At 36.8% G+C, this 24727-nt stretch overlaps 1 protein-coding gene across 1 annotated transcript in view; it reads right to left on the minus strand.

Annotated features, from left to right (window-relative positions):
- Positions 1–655: 655 nt before the first annotated feature.
- LOC145685290 (uncharacterized) overlaps positions 656–24727 on the minus strand; it is a 66767-nt gene continuing 42695 nt past the window's right edge. Inside the window, exon 3 of the mRNA XM_081757661.1 lies at positions 656–1332. Coding sequence (XP_081613787.1) covers positions 932–1332 — 401 coding nt within the window. The 3' untranslated portion in view covers positions 656–931. The remainder of the gene's footprint in view (positions 1333–24727) is intronic.

Genomic DNA, 24727 nt, shown 5'->3' on the forward strand with positions numbered 1-24727 from the left:
AGCGTCAATTTGAGATGGATTATATGATTCCATGTAATCGTTTGGCCGTAACACAATGTGGTAATCGATTCTCACAGGCCTCCAAACACCAAATTTTCTTTAGCATAGACCTTGAGAGTTTCATTGACATCATCTTCGAATGCGATTGGTGATGTGAAGTCTTGAGAAGGCTTCTGTGTATACTGTTTAATTATAACACTAACAGTGGCTTAACCTAGCACAAAGCGATCGTTCCGACACTGTTCTCTAATACAGGAAATGTTAAAGTTTGCGTAGGAAAGAGCAATGATGCACCCTTTGGAAAAGCGATTTTTTTTTTTTTTTTGGACAGCATTTCATCCACTGAGACACTTCACTCTGCAACACAGCTAAGAGAAAGATACACATGTATATACAATTTTGTTGCTTTGGGAAATCTGGTTAGGAAGGTGTCGTCGCTATTTGCAAGTTGTTCGAATAATACCGGTTCAGCCTCTGTACTATGGCGTTCTTTTTTCTTTTTATCACTTATGGTATAATTTTTGTGTACCTCTTCTGCAAAGTATTTAATTAAGTTTGTATTATATACAAGTTTGAGTTCTTAAATATCTCGTGGAAGTAATAGTAAAGAAACTTAAGAACCTTAATTAAAATTTTAAAAAAATAAAAAGGAGTCTTACGTTTATAAAATGTATTCTAAGAAAAAATGCCAATTACAATTTCCAAGTATTTATATAATTTACAGGGTATTTGGAAAGTATGTATATATTATTCAGAAATACATTATTAATTATGCAAAAGCATTACAAAAATTTTGTGGGAAGTAAAATAATTCAGAAAGTAAGATTACAGAATTAGGAAGTAGCCACTGGTTATAGTAAACACATTACAAGAAGTAGGTAATAGAAAAATAAATCAGAATACGGCCTGACTGGGATGCATATTGGTATTCTTATGCGTAAAGAGTGTTTGAAAAAAGATAGCAATTAATACCGAGCCCAATAACCAACAAGTCATCTTTGCACATTCCAAGGTGTTTTGCTGCTTGCGGACCTAAAAAGTAATTAAAGAAGATCGCTCCAGCTGAAGCAACGCCATAGTAGTTGTTGTTGTTAGTGCTTATGAATCCCAAAACTATACAGGTCAATCCCAAAATAAGAGGACTGAGCTCTAATCTATCGTTCCCGAAGAAACACATGAGGGGTGCTACGAGTGAGAGGGCCATGGTCCAATATCCACTCCAAAAGTAGTCCTTCAATAGGGCATACGAACCAACCAACAGAGGTGTGGCGATGACACAGTTGAACCAGAAAAGCAAATCTTCGTGCTCTACTACTTCATTGGTTCCTGCCACTGAAAAAAGGAAGATAAACAATTCATTGTGTTAATAGCACAGTCTCACACACAATCAATTAACAGAAAATACATTTTAAAAGGTGGATCCTATTGTTCCCTAGGGCCAGACCTAGGCGATACACGCAGAAAGGCTCAAACATTACAATTACAATCTCCTTGTGGCTTTTTTCCTTTAAATAATAGTCTCTTATATTAGTGAAAGATAAAGCAAGCACACCTGCAGAGGAAAGATGGTAATCCTTTTACAAAATTCAATATCGAGCTTCAATCTCAATGTATCAGTTTGCAATTCCAGTGCAACTAGCTCTTTTAGCTTTATTTCTTGATTTTCCTTCTATATCTGCTTTTTTTAAAAACTTGTTTCTACCTTCAATGATAAGGAACTTGTTTGTGACAAAGACAGAATAGTTTTCGAAGCTCTGATAACTAACTAAATGGAACAGGTGTTCGCTACTGTTCGAGAATTGAGTTCTTGTTTGACAACAATCAAGGAATTCATGCTGGGATTTGTTTGACCATTTGCTTTAGCACTGTCCATGTGACCTTAAACTAATGCGACCTTAGCATGCTATATGAATGTAGTATTCAAATAGAAGGCCAGCTTAGTAAATTTAACTACTATCACCATAAAGTCAGTTTCTAAGAAGAAATATTTACCTAGGTATTTTAAAAAATATAGTTATGGTAGATTTTTTCACCCCGTGCAAGTGCATGTGTTGCATATATGGCATAGCTGGCCCTGTTGTTCCCACCATTATGTTTGAATAGAATGCGAATTAGATTATTTGTATTGGAAGGGATAAAATGGGGTCGAACAAGGCACAAAGATCTGAAGGTGCTATACTTCAAAATGTAATAATGATGCCCTCTCCCTCATCACACATAAGAACTTTATTAAATTAATAAGTTTAGAACAAGACTAAATTAACTATCACTTAAAAGTTTGGAAGCACTAAGAAAATACGAAAAAATCAACAACAAAATTATTAATAGAAAGACATTCTTTATTCATATGATTAAACAATTTGTCAAAGAACACGCTATTCAATCCATTCGGGCTGTAAGTAGTTTCTCACTTATTTAACATTGATTACAAACCGATTTTCACTCCTCTCTGCACTTCATCTCTCACACACTCGATTCAAGGTGCGTAAATCGGGTTATTTTGAGGGCATTTCATAGATTTTTAATAATTGTTCGTCCTTAAGGATTAATAAAAATCGTACGTGAAGACAAAAAGATTAACGGGGGACCGTGGAGCATCGAAGCTTTTCAGTTGCCACAAATGACCTGCTAATAATGGCAGAATACCTATGATAATGATGATGATTCGTCCTATTTCTGTTCGAGCAATCATACTACACAGTATAGAGGCATTTTATGGGCCGTTGTCTTGTTGGTATACAAAACTATGACCAAAAATATTTTGCCCAGAAGGTTTAGCATGGGCTCGAAGAAATTTTAAATATCCTTCTTTTTATAATATCCCGTCTACTTTCACCAGACTGTCAGGTTTATTGCCTCCAGAACATCCACGAATCATTATGAAACCTACGATGCAGAATAGTTGACAAAAAACACATTTCAGATGCCCTCTCGTTTGCTGAGTGGCGCATAAACACTCTTGTACTGGAACCAAATAATTGAAATTTAAATGAATCGTCCAAAGACTTTGTTTCTATTAGTCTATAGTTCATTTTCTTGTATATTTTTGCCTAGCTTAATCTATTTTTCTCATATTTAGCTGTTAAGTATGGTGTCTTAGCGGCTACACATCCTCCTAGTTCAATGGACTACATAAACCTTTCAACCGTAGTACTGAGTGCTTGAGTTCTGCGTGTTTCATTTAAAGCATCGATTCCTTTTACATAAAGCTCTAATAAATTCATCGTGATGGATTTGGGTCTTCCGAGTCAATTTCAGTCTTCATTTGTACGAATCTCTCGTCTTCTAACTACCAATGATATGTTGAGCTTGTTCATAATTTACCGCTTACTATACACCTCCTCAGAACTGAAGGCAATTTTTGGTAGCTGGAGCTACCATTGGCTATGAATTCATGGCTTAACATTGATGCTAAGAAATCTCCCCAGGTCCGAATGGCATCTCACCTGGATGTCACTTACTTCTAGCAACCATCTAATAAATGCTAGTAATACCGAGTCTTTCAAAAGAAAATTAACAAACACATCTATAATTGACAACTTACTAGTACAGTAGAAAATAGGGTGAACCCGGAAAAAATTGGTACAGAAACAATTTATGGCTTGTTTGAAAGGTTTATGTTTGTACTTCAACATAACCAAAATCCACCAAAATCACTCTCGGAAATATCAAGATATGACGTCATCAAAATGGCCAACAGTGAATTTCGCCTTAGTACATTGAAAAGTGTAAAAACCTCTACTGTTCATTGGAAAAGTTATATTTCCGGTTCCTTTCTTAGGGAACACATCACAATAGAACTTCTGTGAAAAATATCTTGCCTATGTTACCACTACTTCTTAAATATGGCGTCTAGCAATAAAATAAATCGACTTTTCTAAGTGCGAGTTATATATGGAATATTTCTTTATAACATGACTTACTGCAGAAACCCTTATATCAGAAATTTAGTGAGAAATTCCATGTGATTTTTCTGTTCGACACCCCCTAGCGCACACGTTATTTAGACAGCAAGATAGTATGATAAATTTCAAAATGGCAGAAGTTGGGACTTTTCAAATATCCATAATTTTCGCAATTCTTAACCTATTCCGCAATTATTAACTAAACCAAACTAAACCATAAATATGGATATACACAATGCAGGCTTGTAACCAGAGAGGGGCTAGGAGGGGCCTGGCCCCCCTAAACTTTTCGTGGCCCCTCCAAACCTTAACACAAAATGCTATTATTAATACAAAAAACACAATTTAGTTATTGGTAAGAGAATGTTTAATGACTTGGCTCCCCTAACATATTCATGCCCCCCAAACCTCTGTGGCTGGTTGCGGGCCTGACACAATGTTTCAGTTGTGTGTTAAAATCATCATGATTCTGCAAAATCTTTTAATATGGGAGCTGTTTTAAAGAAATATACCTTTCCTATTCTTGTGGCTTTCTGTCGAAAGGTTTAAGGAAAATTAATGGAAATATCTACAGTACTCGACAAAATAATACTGTATCTTTTAACAGCTAAAATCAAAGTACTTACTATCAACAACAAAATATCCAAAATTCGCCAAAATCCATCAAGGATATTGGCACTTTTGCTGCTCCTAAATTTATTTTTATTCAAGAAATACATTGCAGAAAACTTTTTATTTGCAAATCAGTAATTACATTTGTATGTTAATCGTCACTGACAATTTCCTCACAATAAGCTCTGTAATGCAACAAATGTATGTTGTTCAATCGTTATCACTGCTTATATTCTTCCCTTTCTCCATTTTCTTTAAATGTATTTATCTATGAATGCTGAAGAAGAAAATATCAATTAACAGTAAAAAACTATTAAGAAGAAAAACTCGGATAACTTAATATAACATGTAGCACGAAAAGCAAAAGGGAGACAAAGTTCTACCAAACTTCATTTGAATCCTCCAGTAGATCACCATTTTCTTCAGCTTGCGGAGATCTAGTATTCTAGCATCCTTGACCGTTACAATGATCACAGACTATAAAACATTTTAGGCCGTACTTACAACATGAGCAAACAGTTGATCCACGTGGCCGCTTGGAGGACATTTTGCATTTACAACCTATCGGTTTTAGTAGGTCATCATGAGCAAAAGCTTGGTCAGTCATAATGGGTGCCAGCCTCCAATGATCGAGCTTCAGCCCCATTCAAGAGGACCCAGCGCCTACAGTGAAAGTTGCTTCCATGAAACGACTTGAAGATGCACTCACAGGCAGTGAAAATACGCCGCTCTTTCTGTGGGTGGCAGTCTCAGGTTGAGGTGCAGAACCACCGGTTGCAACTATTTTCATGTACAGTTTAAAACGCAGGACACTGAGGGAGACTGAGGCCCTACGACCATATAATTTAACAAGAAATTGGAGGCCACTGGATGCAATAGTTTTTTTGGGTGGAGTTAACTTGGTCAATCTGTTCACTGAGCATTTGATGATCCTTTGATGCTGCGATTATTTTTACACAACTTCCTTTTCCACATCCAAAGAGAGCGTATGTGGTATCACACCCAGTCATTGCATGGAAGAAAAACAGACGCAGCTGAAGATTTTGTTCCACATTCTGTAACATATGGTATACTCTAATATGTTTAGTTGAACCTTTCCGTCTAGTTCCAGAAATTAAGAGACATTAGCATTACCGATTTTAGATGATAAAGTATCATAATGAGAATACCTGTATCATCAGTAACTACGGTTACTTCATGATCTTCTAAAGCTATCTGAAGTGAGGGTGCAACGATTTCGGTGTCCGCGTTACCAGAAGCTTGGATCACTTTGTGACCATCGTCTGAAAGATGCTTGCACAGTGTGGAAATGAACTGTCCTTTGTTGTACGGATTTGCGATGAAAGCATTTTGGTTTCTCTGGATTTTCGTGCCTTAAGTAACTTTTACGTTGGCTGGAATGTCTTTAGCAGAGCGCAGTTGATGTTTATTGTCTTTAATGGAAGACTGGTCACCATAGCCATCAAATACTACTATAATTTGATTGGAGCATCCATATTTGCAAAAAAAAAAAAAAAAAAAAAAAAAAATGCACTGTCTGTACTGTTGGCAGATGTGTAAGTTCCACATGTAGGTCATTGAATGTGATGAAGAACAGCTCCATCATCTGAGACATATCTGCCACACTCTGGGTTGTGGAACATCAGGCATGTCCTTCATTAATATTATTAGGTTAGCCTTATCGTGCTTTCTCATGCAGCCATCTTTGAACAATGCTACAGACTCAGCAGGAAGCTCATATTTGAGTTGCTCAGCCACATTTCCATTTCGTTCAGCAATGGTAATAAGTCGCAAAAACAGTATGGACGGATCAATGTGGAGCATTGTGTGGCCAACATTGATTCCTTTCTATGAAGTTATTAGCGTTTGAACTTGATCTGTCTTTCGAATTGATGCTTTATACACTTCCTTGTTGTCCAACGTCTTCTGTATTCTTGTGCCAATATCTTCAGCGTCATCGCAATTAATCCTTCCAAAACAGCACGAGTACTTGATGACAAATTTTGAAGTGAGTCGTCACTAATGTCAAATCAATTGTGAACTTCAAACCACTCAGGTACCTGATTTAGATCTGGTGCATCACGGTTCCTTCTGTCGTCCCCATTTCAACATATTGTTCTCCGGAAATGTGGCGATTTACAGTTGACGAAGTCTTAGTTTCGTAGACAGCAGAGCACATATACATAGTGCGGACCCAAAACAATCTTAAGCGGCCCATAACATGTACACACTTGCATGACCAACATGTATGAAAGATTTGTCTCATCATGTATGTTGGAAGAATTTTTTGCCCACACACGCACTAACATGGTGTTCAACTTACTAGAAGTTGAGTAAGAAATGTGGAGGACGGAGACCGTGAAGAGTCGAATGGTAAGACAATATGATTGCTACCAACTAGTAGTGACCATCGAGGTCTCTTAATTCTACATGTCAGTACACAGGAATAAGTGTGAAAATAAAACTAGTTGCAATAATATTTTATTTTAATTACCTGTGGAGATGACTCATCAGGCTCTTCATCACTGCTGTATTCATCTAGGTTGCTTTTGCTTACACGTGTTTCTTCCTAATCCGATAAAAATTAAAGTTAATCGTAATACCACGGGGTGTAGCCATGGGGAGGAGGGCGTCAGGGCCAGTCCCCCCAAATGATTTCCAGGACCCCCTAAACGACCAGTTTCTAAAACATCATCGTAAAATATATCGCTCCAGTCATTTAAATATAACAAAGTTTACATATAATTAATAATTTACGTTAAATTATTTACCGATTGAAAAATATCTGTATATCTTCTGTGTAAGGAATGACCAAATGCACAGGTTGCTACCACATCTACTACAATCGATTGCTCTAGTGCTCCTGTGCGGATCATTTCCAAATTGGTTGAGTTGATTTTGAGTTTAACGCCCCGTTCAGCAGCGAGGCTATATGAGACGTGAACCTACTGATTAACGTGGAATCCGAACCACATTAGTTCCCGCTGGGAATCGAACCCGGGTCTCCCACGCCAACATGTCCAAATTGGATGGAAATGGTTTAGATAATGGAACTAAATTATTCCACACAAAATTTTTCTTTAGATTTGTGTCAATATAAACTCGTAACAAACAAATGGACTTCAATATATATATATATATATATATATATATATATATATATATATATATATATATATATATATATATATATATATACACTTATTTGTAACAGCAGATTACACGATTTACTGTGATTTTATATAAGAGGCGGATCCAGAGGGGCGATAACCCCCAGAAGATGAAGATTTCTTATTTTATATATAAATAAAACCCATCTCAGAGTTTGGAGCTCTTAAAGGTAGCTCTAAGTAGCAGTATTATAACCCACCGACCCCCAGAAGTCCGTCCTGGATCCGCCCCTGTTTTATATTTGACAGTTTGAAGACAAACGTTTCAACAAGATACTATAAATACTGCTACAAAACTATCGCAGTAAACTGAGTGTTTTAAAAAACACATTTTTTTATCAGTTTGAAAATATGGTGAAAAACAACGTTTTAATTCAGTTTTTCAGTTTGAATTTTATTCGCTTTTTTTTCCACTTGGTGTAAAACAGGAAGTGATATATAGCTGTTAATAAAATAATTATAATGTTTTTTAGTCACGAATAATAAATAAATATTTTTGTCAGGAAATTTTAAAGAAATTAAATGAAATTTAAAAAAAAAATCAGTCTTATGTAGATAGGTTCTGTGTACAAGGACTTGGATTGAAATAGTTTTGCACAAAGGTATAACGTTTGCTTCGGGGCAGTAGTTCTTGGTTAAGTATAATAAAAACTACCTGGTACATAATATTTTTGAAGAAAAAAGTTTTAAAAAAACAGTGTGTTTAGATTTTCAGACGGAAACAAAAAAAAATCCGTTTTTTCAGCCCTCAAAATCTCTAGCTGTAACACATTTTTTGGGGTTTTGTACATTGTAGCTCTCTCCCCTCAAAAACGACCCCCCTAGATAAACCTGCTGGCTACACCCCTGTAGTACCATAACTTTGACATGTAAACTTCATGAGCGGCAGAACCACTTAATTTCCTTTTTTCTCACTTTGATATGCTCTCTTCTGTAGTTGGAGCGCAACGTATTTATCCTCCTTTTAACAACTATCAAGTGTGGAGTGAGGTTGAAATTCTCTCAGCTTTTCTAGATTTTCAAATGTAGAATTCTTTACGTCATTCCCCACACAGTAGTTTTTTTAATTTTTATTTTGCCTTCCAAAAACATGGTACTTCTTTGTATACCTGAATAAATGCATGCACAGAATCGCTTGTCATGTAACGCATCTCTCTCTCTCTCTCTCTATGTTTTGATGCTCCAGGAATAACGAAGATCACCCATCTTCAATGACCTTGGCATGCGACGGAGGAGAGAGTCACGTGATTTCTTCCACTGTCGTGATTGGCGGACCTAAATATAAAACAGCCACCTTGCATGAACGAGCCCATACACGGTAAACATGCATGCAGAACGCCAAAAACATCAAACATGTTTTCAGAAGATTTTGAAAACTTTCAACATGAATGAACGAGGCCATACACGATCAACTTGCCTGTGGTTTTATAATTTTTCATGCAAGTCGGGCTGTTTCTTCAGGCATGTGTTTACGTGTATGGGCCGCTTTACATTGTCAAAGAATCCCCTTCCTTAAGTCAGACCGTCTCTTAATTAGCGTTCATTCAATGACATGGTCTGGTCATAAACCAGCAAATTCGCAACTCGATCGACGCAGGCACGTAGCCAAGGGGGGGGGTCCGGCTGGTCTGGAGCCTCCCTTCGAGACCAGAAATGAAAAAAATAAGGAAGGATAAAACGAAATGAATTGAGAAAAAGAAGAATCGGCGTTAAAATTTAAAAAAAACTACAGAAAGCTTTTGATTACTCTATCTTATGAGGTGATTTGTATTACTTGCAATATATGGTGTCGAGATGAGTCGGATATCCTGGAAGAGTCAGGGGATTTGAAATTTCCGGAAGTTACGCAATTCTTAGAATTTCTGCTACTAGTCAAGGAGATTTGAAGCTTCTGAAAGCATAGTGCCGTTGTGTAACAGTGCGGACATTTTTAGTCATAATTTTTCGTCATCGCATCCTTGCAGTATCAAACATGTTATTTCAAAAACAATTTTCTACTACTCCTTTAACATGTCATTTGGAACAGACAGTAGTTGAAGGAATAATAAAAACAAAAAATTATGTGAAAAGAAAGTTCTGTTAACATTTGATTCAACAGAGAAAGGAACGCAGATATTGTAAAATATTTTACAAGACATCATTGAGTTTGTACACTCATGTCCAAAATTATTGTCGGATGTCTATAAATAGGTTGTTGTAGGAGTATAATTTGATAACAAATTCGCCCGGTATTTCTTACAATGTGTATAATCGGCAAAGATATGTAAGTGGCAAATTTTGTCAAAAGAGCAGTAAATAAGAACAATAAAACAAAACTAAAACTTTTTTGTCCATTTAGCAACATTTCGTTTTACTCACTCTAATTTTCGTATATATAATTCTTTTCCTATGAAATTTACCACAAATAGGGTCTATACATTTGCCGATTATATACATGGTATCAGTATTAAAAGCACCCTGCAAAATCATTATCAAATTATATTCTTACAAGAAGACAGTCATAGATATGTGACAATCATTTTCGACATGAGTGTACTTTTTATAATAGTGAATATGTACTTTTATAATAGTTGAGGTCATAATGAAAAAAAAATTGTTATATTTGAATGAACAGAGGAAGAACGTAAATATTGTAAAATCATATTCAATACGTTTTTTTTATTATTATTATTTTTCTCCAATTTCTTCGTAGTTTGTTATTAAAATACTTACCAACATATCCCCATTTTATTGTCCTAACAAACCAATATATGTTGATAGTAAAGTAGTTTAGATTGATTGGGCCTTCAGTGTTTCATGTCACGTCCACCCCTTACGAAATCCTGGCTAAACGACCCAGTATATGTTTCAGTAAAATGATTTTAGAATGATCGAGCCCCTGGTGTGATGATCACAGTATTTCATGTCACGGACCCCCCCCCCTTCACGAAATCCTGGCTACGTGCCTGATCGACGGATTGTACAAGCATTTGATATGAACTATTCATATAACCAGGGATCAGATGTCGGAAGTTTGTAGATGAATTGCAAATACAGGCGAGCACATGTTGCGTATATATGTGTCCAGTTACTGCAGAGATTGATCATACGACGAACAGCAAACAAATACAGGTGTCAATTAACAATACGCTCAGCATGAACAAATAATTTCACAGTTTCAGACACTCGAGATACTGCAACCCCAATCGTAATGTCCAGGAATTTTCTGCAAGAAATTCTTTGCACTTCTGGAGATGCTGTTCCACTACAAGTACTTTACTGAAGTCATATTCGCTTAAACGAGAAAACACTTTAAACGAGAAAATACACCTTGCACTATAAAACAGGTTATATCTCTGCCATCTTAACGCATATAGTACTGGTACTGAGGTCGTTTGAATGTTCATGGTATACTCAAATCCTGATATAAATATATTTACGCATAAATCTAATAATTTAAAAGTTATTTACCATTAAACACTGTAATGCATACTATGAAAGTCGATTTCTTTTATCGTTAGACGCCATATTTAAAAATGGCGGCATTATATGCATTGTATTTTTCACATAAATTCTTTTCTGATGTATTCTCTAAGAAATGGACCGAAAATTTAACTTTTCTAATGAACGGTAGAGATTTAATGCATTTTTCAATATACTGAGGAGAAATTCACTGTTGGCCATATTGATGACGCCATATCTTGTTATTCCCAAGGGAGATTTTGGTGGATTTTGGTGGATTTTGGTACAAGCATAAACCTTTCAAACAAGGCATAAATCATTTCTGTACCATTTTTTCCGGGTTTCACCTAAGTGAAGGGTTCTGCTACTGTACTATACCTCGACTTGCAGAGCACGATTTTCAAGCTGGTGTTCTGCCATCTATAAATATTTTGTTGAAATTTTTCAAGTTGCCTACGATTTGTTCAAGGTTAGGTGAGATGTCATTCGGACCTGGGGAGGCTTCTTAGCATCAGTGTTGAGTAATGACTTCATAGTCAATGGTAGCTCCAGCTACCAAAATTTACCTTCAGGTTTGTGGAAGGTAGAGCATAGACACTTGATTCTTGTTCAAGGAGCTTTTGCCTTGCCATTATAAATGCACAGTATTTGATAGTGCACTAGTAAGATTGCTTGAAGTGCATTGAAGTACCGTACATATGTTCGCCTCGTGGGTTTAATGTAGCTCCTTTCGTCCACAAGTGGTTTAATATGATAGATGAAAAATGCAAAACAATTTGCAAATGCATCGATTTTTGATAAGAAAATTAACTGTGACTATAGGTATAACAGGCAATGGTAGAAAAACACGTAAAAAGTCAAAACGAGACAATATTAAAAATTTCCAAGAAACATGCAAAGGATCTTTTTGTTTTGTTTTTGCTGAGTGCGGCAATATAAATCAATACAAATAACTTTCTCGCTGCTAATTACTATTGATATATATAAAAATGTGACTGTTTCCAAACCTTTGATGATAGTGTAATGCCCGCTCTTAACCTTTCCGACACATGTTTGAGTATACACAGTGGTGCTATTCAGCCGGTTCGCATCGGTTCGGTAGAACTAGTTGTTAAAATATTTCGTGTTCGCAGAACCGTTTGTTATACCCAGACATAACAGTAAATTTTACCCGGTTATACCTAGAAACAGTGAATTTTAGTTCAACTATCTTTGTATTTAGAAATTCTTACAGCTACAGAGTTAACATATGATCTCTCAGAACAAGGTATAAGCGTTTATTTCTTAATCGCAAATGCTCACATATCAAGACCAAGAACTGAATCACATGACTGTACAAACCCATACATATCATGATTAAAAATTGTCAATTCACTGCTGGATTAAGGTCTTTCCAATACTTTTTGACAACCATCTATTTTGGATAATTCGTTTCCAAGATATTAGCAGTGCTACCTAATGTCGTCACACCACCTTATATTAGGATGGTCATTTGTGGTATCCAGTAAAGCAATTTGCTCTTGTCTATCTTGTATGGCTTGTTTCCTAAGAGCAGGGGCGCCGGAACCGGGGGACAGTTGCTCCTCCTGAAATTCTCAAAAGGGGCAAGATACTCGTTTTGCCACCTCACTTTCAGACTGTAAAAACATCACACAACAGTGATTATACGAACTAAATTTTGCTTTTTATAGTAATGTGAAAAAAAAATCTCTATTCCAGATTCATCTTTCTATTTGAAACAAGGGACCGGGCGCTTTTTCTGCCCCCATGTTAGACAAAAAGAGTTAGGAAAAAGAATTGAAAATTATCTTTATTTCCATTGGTGTACATTCTCAAAACACTGTAAATTCTTTTAAAATTGTTGTTTATGTAATCGTAAGTCTGCAATATGAAACGAGTCGTCAAATGAGATTTTAAAGTTTGAAAAATATAAGAGTTTAAAATAGTAACAGGTCATATAGGGCCTAAATACATTTTTCATAAAGTTAAATTAATGTTCTTACAAACAATATGCAGAATGCAATAAGTTTTATAATGAGTTGGAAAAATGTATAAAGTAGGATTAATAATTCAGAGCATATGAGAAATGCGAACTCTATTGTCGTTCCGTTGATTTAATCCTTTCAGTACCATCTTTTTCGGAGTGAGAAACATTAATATATGGGCTATTTTAAGTTGTTTTCAAACGTATAAATATATATGAGACATTTTCCACCGTTTCGTTTTTCGACGTGGGAAAGGTGGGACATTATGTATCCCTCTAATATTTTTACGTGTGGTCTATATGTCCCAGTGGTATTGACATGAATGATCATCTTGTATTTTCAATTATGAAACGTATATTGTCAGAAAAACAATTGGGTCGAACTTATGATTACAAATATTTTACATTTCGGCATTCTTTTCCAAATTACAGTAAATGCAACCACTGCTTTATCACAAGCATATTGTTCCTCACTTTCATCTGTTCTATTATCACTTTCATTGTTCATGTTCACTTCCACTACTGTCTATTTGATAATGTTAATAAGAATTATATGAACCATTAGCAGGCTTCTTTTTACCAGTGGAACATCGATTCATAGCAATAAAATATGGTAAATTACCAGGGGTCCTCAGAGAGTGAATCTTGGGACACACATGTCCCAGTGGTAGTGAAAGGGTTAAGATATGAATGCAGAAACAGAACACCTGTTTCAGCACTCCTTTCAGACCAAGTTTGTAAACAAGAATAAGGAAGACAGTCACTGCTTATAACTAGTAGTGTTAGACATCTAGCTCGCAGTGGTCAAGCAATCAGTGGACATTTGCATAGTACGAGTAATTTGATGTCACTCCTGGATGAAAGAAAAATGGATGTGCCTGTTCTCAGCCAATGGATTAATCGACAAGATAACCAGCTTAGTGCTGATTGAAAGAATGAAATTTTAAAGATTATGGGACATGGAATATAGAGAGACTTTTGGTAGCAGAAGTTAAATAGTCTCCATTTTATGCAATCATAGCCGACTCCACGACTGATATTTCAAAGAAAGAATAGTTGTATATGTGTGCGCTGTATTCACTCTGATTCATCAAACTCAACAAATGGAAATGATCACCCCACATGGCACAAAATCGGAAACAGAATTCACGATCAAAGATATTCTAACGAAACCTAACCTGAATGCAGAAACATGCGAACAGTGTCATGATGGTGCATCTATCATGTCAGGACGAGTTAATGGTGTGCAGAAGATAACTTCGACTCAATATCCGAAAGTTGCATACATTCATTGCAATAATCATGCATTAGATCTTCCATTGCAGGAAGTAGCACGAAAATGCGAATCTTTGTATGACGTGCGGGCCATAGTGCAAGACGTTTGAAACACCAACCTAGATTCTGCAAAACGATAGACAACATACGCACGCCGACATTGTTCTTGAACCCTGTAAAACTATCAACGAAAGTAATCCTAAACATTTGCTGCCTGTTTGTCCTACTCACTGGTGTGTTAGGCGAACGGACAACTGGCGAAAGTGCTTCAAAATTCTTCTTAAAAGCGGAAATAGTCACGGATGAAAATATCTAACATATCTTTATTTTAGAACACAAACAGTTTATAACTTTTTCTGGTTCGATTTTACTGGTGAACAGCTCTCTCTCGAAACTCATTAGTAACAGCGTTTCCAAATGAACCTGACTCAATGAACTCCTGAAAAGGTTCTCTATTACTTTTTTTTTTATAGTTTCGAAAACGCCCTTTCACAACAAACCAATGTAACAGAAATGGTTAAAATGAATTTGTACACTCTGAATGAAGTGTCAAATTGAGAATCAAACAGCCTGTATTTTAAGAGGGCAAGAAAAGCACAATAAGCACATTTGGTACAGAATTTCTTCTTGTCACATATTTGATCTCTTCGAACTTTCTCTTGTTCTGAACCTGGTACCCCAGAATCCACCTCAAAGAGATAATCAATCTCATAATGGTCATTATCTTCCTTGGAGTGCTTGTTTGCCTTTATAGGCGTAAGATACATCGTCCAACAAACTTGTATTTAAATGTTTCCACTGGTTTCTCTGAGAGTTCCTCTTAGACCAAGGGCCAAGGTGGTGATAACTCCCCCACTTAGGGAACTTTTGCCACTATATTAGAAATGTTCCTTAGAGTCCTTAGAATCAAAAAATAGCTGTTGGTCAACGTATAAGTGCAATACCTGGGGCCCTTAACCCTTTAGCACCCGTGTATATTTACAGACATCGATGGGATCTCTTTAAATGACCGTAGATCAGACCGTTAGTGCAACACTTTAACAAGTTATACCTTGATCGATTTGTAAGATTGTAGGCTTTCAGTTTACGTAGTGAACGGGACATTTCTATGTACAAAGGAAAAATAATTGAGGGATATTTAAGAAAATTTTCCTAAAAAATCCCTCCTCGCGATTCTTTTAGTTATTACGTGGCAACACTGCAAACTAGGTGAATAAGAAAATGTATTTATGTGTTATGTTTTATGTTCAACTTAAATTGAAACTTTCATCTTGTTCCATGAAATAGCAACAGAGGAAATATGTATTTCATAGTCTTCACTTGGTTCATAATAATAGTTGAATTGATTTTGAGTTTAACGTCCCTTTCAGCAGCGCGGCTAAGTAGTGAAGCGCGGTCAACTATTCAAAAAGGTTATCGGTTGTACACTATCATCATACTTACACAAAGGTAAACTATATTACATTTAGAAACATACATTGTATTTCCGTTACTATTGGCGTACTGTAGAATTTATCCAGAGTAAAATTTAAAGCATAAGGTTTCTTAAAAGCAAGACTTGCAAGACTCTTGCAGCAAGACCAAAACCAAGATCAAGACTGGGTGTGCAAGACCAAGACCAAGGGTTCCAGTGCAAAACCAAGACTAAGACTGGATGTGGAAGACCAAGACTAAGACTGGATGTGCAAGACCAAGACCAAGACCAAGATTACCCGGGTCTTGGTCTTGGTCTTGCATTTGCTCATCACTACAGAAAATATTTCATATTAAGAGTAATTTTGTAGCACTCGCTTATTTTCCATTGTCCATTTCCATTCCATTGTTGGCAATGGGCACAAGAGGTTAGGTAAAAATTCCTTTGAGATAGGCATTCATTATTGAAAGTTCGGAGTCAAATTTCAAGTGTTATATGGTTTCTGTTAAAAGTAAACTTATTCAGCATTATAATTAATAAAATACGAGAATAAATAATTATTAATAAAAAGTAGCCTATAAAGTGTTCCAAAATGATCTTTCCAATTTTGCTGCGAATAAGTCAGAAATGAAGACAGGTAGAAAGGTGCGACATCGGCATAATGTTCATACACGCCTAAGTTGTTCTATACCAACACTTCTAACAAATCACCCTTCTCTAATTTCTTTTGTTTTGTCTTTGCAGATAAGGCATGGAATAGTGTGTGGAATGGTGGATAGTGATCAAATCTATCACCCAGGTCCAGCGGAACTTCCGGACACGTTACAGACACCTACCCCAATCACGTCCAACCATCCCGCTGTGGTATACGAGGTTCAAGGAAACCGGAAGTGTTATGAAGAGGATGTGTTCTGGACGTCTGAGCACGAGTGAAGCAGATCTGGAACAGGCGCAACAGTCATTTCTCCGGAGACCAACCAAATCCGTTACAACACCGATACAGTGTGCAGATATGGGGCTCGGAGAACTCCCACGTAAGCCGGGAAATTGTCCGCGACAGTCCAAAGATAAATGTGTGGTGTGGACTGCTTCAGGTCAGGTGAGACAATTTTTGTTTGTAGAAGTGTCAATCACCATAACTGTTTATCTGGACATATTGGAATAGTTTGCATTTTCATAGGTCCAACACCTGCAAACCTGACATTCTGCTGCAGCATGAAGGTGTCCTTCTTCACTGGGCCGCGATCCTTAGGAGAGCTTTAGACGACACATTTCCAGGTCGCTGGATCAGTCAAGGAGGACCCATTGCCTTGCCCCCAAGGTGCCCTAACATCACTCCACTAGATTTTTTCTTTGAGGCTTTGTGAAGGATGTGCTTTACAAGATCCCAATACAGGACCTGCAGAAACTGCGAGTTCGCATCGGCGCTGCACTTGAACAGATTTAGTTCTCTAGTTGTAGTCAGTTACGTGTAAACTTCTCAGTAATTGTTGACGATCTGACCAAGCGTTTCGAACATGTCCACTTGGAAAAGTAGAAAGTAGAACTCGACACTTGAGCTTTGTTTTTCATTATTATACTATATGTATATTCAGGGCCGTCGCGTGGGTTGTAAGTGCCCGGTTATAACACCCCCGCCCCAGTGTGTTATGCAAAACAACCAGAGTTTATTCTGTACTCTTAGATTTAAATATAGAATGTAAGATAAAAGAAGTTGGCATTATGAAAATGTTTTAAAGTGAATAACTTTTGTAGTTGAGACATAAAAGTTAATGAAAACATGGTTTTTGAATTATTGAAATCGAGAGCTATTCTTGTTTATTTTGAACTTGAGTTCCAGTTGAATAATCCTAGACGATGTTTGATATTACCGGTAATTTTCAAGGTCAATACTCTATCAGGAGTCTCTCAAGGATCTAATCTAGGTGCCCTGTTGTTTGTTCTTGTTATTAATGATATTCCTCTGTGTACTAAAACTCTAAAATCTCAAATTATACTCCAAAGTAAGATCAATTGATGACTGCGTGAGATTTCAACAAGATCTACAGAAAGTTCAAATATGGTGTGATAAGAATAAATTAGTCCTGAATGTGTCCAAATATAAATCTGTATCTTTCATCAGGAAAGGAAATCCACTTAATTTTACCTATACAATAAGTGGCACTTCCTTGTCTAACTTAAATGCTATCAAAGATCTAGGAGTTACAATCTATTGAGAGCAAATTAACCTTTGCCCAACACGTTTACGCAATAACGAGTAGTGCATATAGAAAACTAGGTTTAACTTATGAGATAGGACAGGATTTCTACAAAGTATCAACATTTATAAGGCTATATTTTCGTATGTGAAGCCAAAATTAGAGTACTATTGTACTATTTGGACATCAAATATTAAATACTCTGATGGAAGAGAAAATGTAGAGTTTAAATTTTGAAAAATGCTGCATACAATAAAACAGGTCTCTACCCAAAATATGTCCCCTCTGAAAACTTAGTAACGAATTTCAGTTTTCAAACATTAGAAAAAAGGAGATGGGTGTTTGATATGTTGTTCTTACATAAATTATTAAACGGTAAAATTGACTGCTCAGAAATAGTTTCAGAAGTATTATTACGTGTCCCAATAGGTAAGATTAGTAAACACTAGGACACTCTATTGTAGAAAAGCAAGAACTAACATATTACATAAGTCGCCTCTGTGGAGAATGTGTGCTTCATATAACGAAATGATTAGATTCCATGTAGTAAACGTATTTAGTGTGTCCGAAAACAAGTTCAAAACAATTGTCAGGCAATAACTTCTGCATAATTAAACGTCTATGAGGAGCATGTTTTCAAAAGTCGATAAATGAAAAAAATAATAATAAATAAAAAATGAGTTATGCTTTGTAACGGCATCACTTATATCTCTTTCTTCATCCTGTGAATTTTGTTTTAGCAAAATGCGAAATGTAGAGTGCGTAGAAATAACCGAAAACACAAGGTTTTAGCAGAAGTCGACACATGCTCTCTAAGAGTTACAGCAGAAGTCGATACATAAAATACATTTTTTTCTTTTAAATTCCAGGCAACTGTGGCTATACAATCTCTGCGTCATGATTAATTCTAATCAGCAAAGCAAGGAAAACGCAGTTTTCTATATCTGGCTGGAAACAGAATCTTCAAGAGAATGCAACCAAGTCGCATTGACTTTGCTGAACTTTGTTAACCCTAGAGATGAAACAGCCACGTAATGGTCCTACTACATTACATCCCTTCTCAGATTCACGTAGCATCCAGAATAAAAACAGCGTCATGATGGCAACTCATTGTATTCTTAGAAAGAAGTGAAAAATTCCATAATATCCTTCACTTCCTCCCAGTTCGTGGAAATAGCTACATGCCTCCAGACTATGTATTTGCTCGAATAGAGAAATCATACAGAAGAAGGGAAAACATTTTGTCCCCTCAAGAATAGGCCTACTACCTAATTTTAGAAGAGCATGGAACACAAAGTTCTTACCAAAAACTAGAAAATTAAAAACCTGGAAAGTGCGAGAAACGTGCTGAAACCCAGACTTCCATTCAAAATGAATGACCAGCGTGTTATCATTTGGAAATACCCAAAGGCAAAGAACCGAGTTCATGTATGAGTTAAGAGTACACATTTTGGAAATTCAGTTGAAGTCTTGCGAAGCAAAATATGGTTGGCAAAGAGAAGAAGAAAGATGTTTCTGTTCTCTTACAAGATTTTGTTATACCGGAAGATGCAAAGAGCTTTTCTAGCATACTGAAAAAGATGTTCTAGCAGACTGAACCAAAGTGATAATGCATAAAATGGTACAATATTTTATATGAATATACTAGCGTTCATATTTTTTATACTGTTTACATTCTTGGTTGTGCAAATAGTGTAAACTAAGTGTAAACGAACATCACGATTACTACGAATGAAGTTAGCAACAGCAAGTTCATGAACAAAATTGTATAAAAAATATATAAGAATTAAATAAACGAGGTAGACAAATAAATATACACAACAAAATAAAATATAACTGTATCGGTCTCTGTATTAATTAAATTTGTATGCATTTGCATTTATCGACTTTTGAAAAAACTTACGCACTTCCTCTTTTTTATTGCAAAACAAATATTCACAACAGTACTAAGTAATATAAGAGCAAAAACTAAAATTATAACATTTGCCCCCCCCCCCCTTTGAGATTTATATAGATATTATTAACACCAGAATTATGGGCTAATTAGTTGTTGTAATTCCAAGTTTTGGGCCTCCTACTGTTTAGCGGGATAGTAGTAAGTGAGTGAAAATGCGAAATTTTACTTATATAAAGGGGTCTTGCCCCCTCCCAAAGCCAAATTTGAAATGACGCTACTGTCTGCAAGGATTGTCAACCGAAGTTTCTGAACAAACTTAGCTTGTAGGCTGTGAGACGTAATCTTTTATACACGCTATCCTGCATAGTCGAACGCGGGATTCGCAGTTGTTACTCACACGCCTTTTCGATTCCCGTGGACTTCGCTGACAGGTTTCCCGAATCATTTCCACTTCTTCTTCATTCTGTATTTCCCCCCCCCCCCACCACCACTGCCTTTCTTCGACAATACAGAGCCAGTTTCCAGGAGTTGTTTGTTCTATCTAACAATTTAATGACGATCTGGTGGTTCCTGTCTGTATTGTTGTCTAAATTTTCTCTGTACGATTACAGGGAATTTTAATTCTGTGAACCAAAAACAGCACTCCACTTTCTGATGAACAGTATAGGACGCCCTTTTGCTCACGAGTAATGTGCAAGCGTGAAATCCTGTTGCATTCAATTCTTCTTTCCGAAAAAACAAAACCAGACGATTCTATCACTATTCGTTCTCGAGGTATTCAAGTTTTTAATTGGTATATTTCATCCGGACGCACTGCATATCAATCGATAGATCATATCAATCTGAACAAAACAACATGATTGAGGGCAAATTCTTATGTGTAGCTTCGAGAAAAATGAATTTTTATGGCTCTCAAAGGTATCTTTTCTTGCCAATAATAATCGGCAGTTTTGTTCTTCTCAATCAAATTATATGTATTATTGTTTGTCTTCTCCTAACGGTGTTTTCACACATACTTGTAATAGTTCTCCTAACATACTCTGACCCTGTTTTTTTTTTTTTTATCTTCTCCTAACGGGCGTTGTTACACAGATACTCCTATTTTCTTCTAACGGTGTTGTCACACCTACTTCTAATACGCATAACATACTTCTAACCTACATACTTCTAATATGATACAGATACTCCTAATCCGTTGTTTTTCTTCTAACTGTGTTGTCACACATACTTCTAATACGGATACAGATACTCCTAACCTGTTGTTTGTCTTTTCCTAACGGTGTTGTCACACATACTTTTAATATGCATACAGATATACCTACTCCTAACCTGTTGTTTGTCTTCTTCTAACGATGTTGTCACACATACTTCTAATATGCATACAGATATTCCTAACCTGTTGTCTGTCTTCTCCTAACGGTATTGTCACACATACTTCTAATATGCATATAGATATTCCTAACCTGTTGTTTGTCTTTTCCTAATGGTGTTATCACACATACTTCTATAGTCTGTTTCAGGCAATCTGATAGGAAACTCCCCCTACCTCCCACCACTTACCACTGCAGAAGGGGAAAGCAAATCGTTGACCTTCACAGGGAGGGAAGCTTTTCTAACAGACACAATCGTGTAAACTTTAAATTCGTATGTCAATTCGCTCGCACCTGATGTTGAGAAAGCACCCCTGTTCCTTTTAGCTATCAACCCGGAGTAACTAACAGTTACTATCTTTAATGTTTGTATTTAAGAAAAGTATTGCATATTATTTATGTACTTAAATTTACCCTACTGTAAAACACTTTATTGTCTTAACAAATATCAAAGACATTAAAATCAATAACAGCTCAATCTGCCCATTATTTTGAATGAATGTGAAAGTTGATCCCTAACACGAATAAAAGAACGGGAACTGAGGAGTTTCGAAAATAAAATGTTAATAAATATATTTGGAGCGGAAAAGGCAAATATTCAGGTGAATTAAAATGCTATACAAGCTTTTATTTCACAACAACTGCAGGTCACCGAGTATTATAGAAATAGTAAAGTTAATACGTGTAAGATAAGAATGGCACGTTGCTTACATGGGAAATATGCAGTAAGTCACAAACTCCTATTCAAATAGCCTAGGAGAAAGAGACTATTATTAGGTGGGCGAAGGTGAAGGCTTCTGGACAATGTAAAGCAGGGTCTTGGAACGATGGTTGATAACAATTATGGTACATTGACTTCACAGGTTAAAATCTAATGGAAAAGTTTGTTTCTGCTGCGATAAGCCTTAGATCTCTTTAATCCAAAGCGTTCGTTATTTTTGTATAATTGAACGAACTCTTTCTTTCGTTTACTCTAATCAACTCTTGTTACAACATTAGAGTAGTTGCTAACGCTCTCGCCTTCGATGCGAGCGGTAACGGGTTCGATTCCCGGTGGGAGCACTCGGTCGAAAAAGTATAAAAGCTTTTTCAGGCTAGCTATCCTGAATGAGGTGTTCCTGGGTTTTCTGCATTCATACCAGGCAAATGTCGGGGAGGTACCTCACTTATAGGTCCCAGGCCACTTCTTTCCTTCCCCAGATAGTGTGCTCGCCGAGGGACATCATCCCTCATACATGACGGGCTAAATGGCCACAGATGCCGAAAGCCCAGAATTCTAAATCCGAAATCCTAAAATCCTACAACATTAGACTACACTGTAGGGCATAACCGTCTCTCTCTTGCAAGTTAATTACTGCAAATTATTATTCCTATTAATGGAGACCGAATCTTTCTAAGACAATAAAAAGTCTTTTTCCTCCAAGAGAGGCTCGGCAAACAAATATTATTATTGGAACACTATTATCAGCATATATATATATATATATATATATATATATATATATATATATATATATATATATATACGAGGGTCATCCGGAAAGTGGTACCCGTTTGCTCAGCATGAAGCGAAAGCGTTGACGACTCGGGGAGCCGCTGGGCAAGGTCAGACCACCGCGTCAGTGGCTTGTCTGCCTGCTCTGTGCGAGGTTGCGTGACGCTAGCAGTGCCTGTGTTGTGTCTGTGCTCGTTTATAATGATTAAACGAATCGAAAACCCCGCTAGTTGGGAAGTGAGAGCCGTGATTAAATTTCTTAATGCACGAAACGTTCGACCTTGTGAAATTCATCGCCAATTAAAGGAGGTGTATGGAGACAATGTGATGGACGAGTCGTCTGTTCGGCGCTGGTGTTGCAACTTCAACCTGGGGAGGGGGAGTACACACGACGAGGAGCGTACAGGGAGACCATCTGTCATTACAGACGAACTGCTGAGGTCAGTAGACGAATGCGTGAGGAACGATCGGCGCGTCACAATTGATGAACTCTGTGAATATTTTCCTAATGTGTCTCGAACAATTGTTCATGAAATTGTCAAAGACCATCTGCATTATTCAAAAATCTGTGCAAGATGGGTCCCTCGCATGCTCACAGATGAGCACAAAACCAAGCGTATGGCTGCAGCACTGACGTTTCTGGGACGTTATTCCGATGATGGAGACTCTTTCCTGCATCGCATCATTACAGGGGACGAAACATGGGTTTGTTATGCATCACCTGAGAGTAAACGACAGTCCATGGAGTGGCATTACGCTCATTCACCAACCAAACCAAAAAAATTCAAGACAGTTCCGTCCACCAGAAACTCATGGCAACCATATTCTGGGATCGACGAGGTGTACTGCTTATTGATTTTATGGCCCGTGGAGACACAATTAATGCTAATGCGTATTGTGAAATTAAAGAAATTACGGCGGGCAATACAAAATCGACGGCGAGGTCTGTTGTCTACAGGCGTCATTCTCCTTCATGACAATGCCATGCCGAATGCAACTGTGAAAACACAACAACTTCTGCAGCAATTCAAGTCGGAAACCTTCGACCATCCACTGTATAGCCCAGACTTGGCCCCTTCGGATTTTCATCTCTTTACGAAGCTTAAAGACTTTCTGGTGGGAAAAGATTTGACAGCGATGAAGAACTTAAACGAGGCGTGACTACGTATCTCAATACGCTGGCGGCGGAGGACTATGACGCTGGAATACAAAAACTCGTCACACGGTATGACAAATGCCTCAATTTGCTTGGTGATTATGTGGAGAAGTAGTGTAAAGTATGCTCTTTCCAATAAAAATGTATGTATTTGTTAATATGTACTACTGTGTCTTTATTGCACAAACGGGTACCACTTTCCGGATGGCCCTCGTATATATATGTATATATATTTCTTGTTCTTTTTAATGTAAGAACATCTGTTTATAAGAGAGGAAACGAGAAGTGTGTGTGTTTTTTCTTGTTTTATTTTTATCATTTCAGGTTCTACTGTTATCATCTTAACCCTCTGGTACTTTAGCCATACATATTGTACTTGAGTTTCGATTCTATATTATTATGAAATTATTGTATCAACACAGTAACTACCCATTCAATTACCAACCCTGCCATCACTTGCCATTCCAACATTATGCCAGAACCCCGACTGTCAAAAGAAGAAAAATAAACAATGCAACTGTTCAATAAAATGTAAATTATAATAACACGTGTGTCATTTACCTCACAATACAAGTAATTGTAATTAAGTGTTAAAATACGGCGTGTTATCGTGAAGTTATAATTTACTATTTAGACATATTTAGATACACTCTATACCTCCTTGTGCGGGGGCTGATGGTAGAAGACGGAACACCAACATCCATGGGGGGCAAGGTGGCCAGACGTCCCGTTTTAGCCGGGACAGTCTCTTTTTTCAATCGTTGTCCCGTTTTTTGATTCTCAAACGGGACACCTAAATGTCCCGTTTTT

Source organism: Thermobia domestica, chromosome 1, assembly GCF_964235325.1.
Source record: "Thermobia domestica chromosome 1, izTheDome1.hap1.1, whole genome shotgun sequence".
In the NCBI taxonomy this organism is placed as follows: domain Eukaryota; kingdom Metazoa; phylum Arthropoda; class Insecta; order Zygentoma; family Lepismatidae; genus Thermobia; species Thermobia domestica.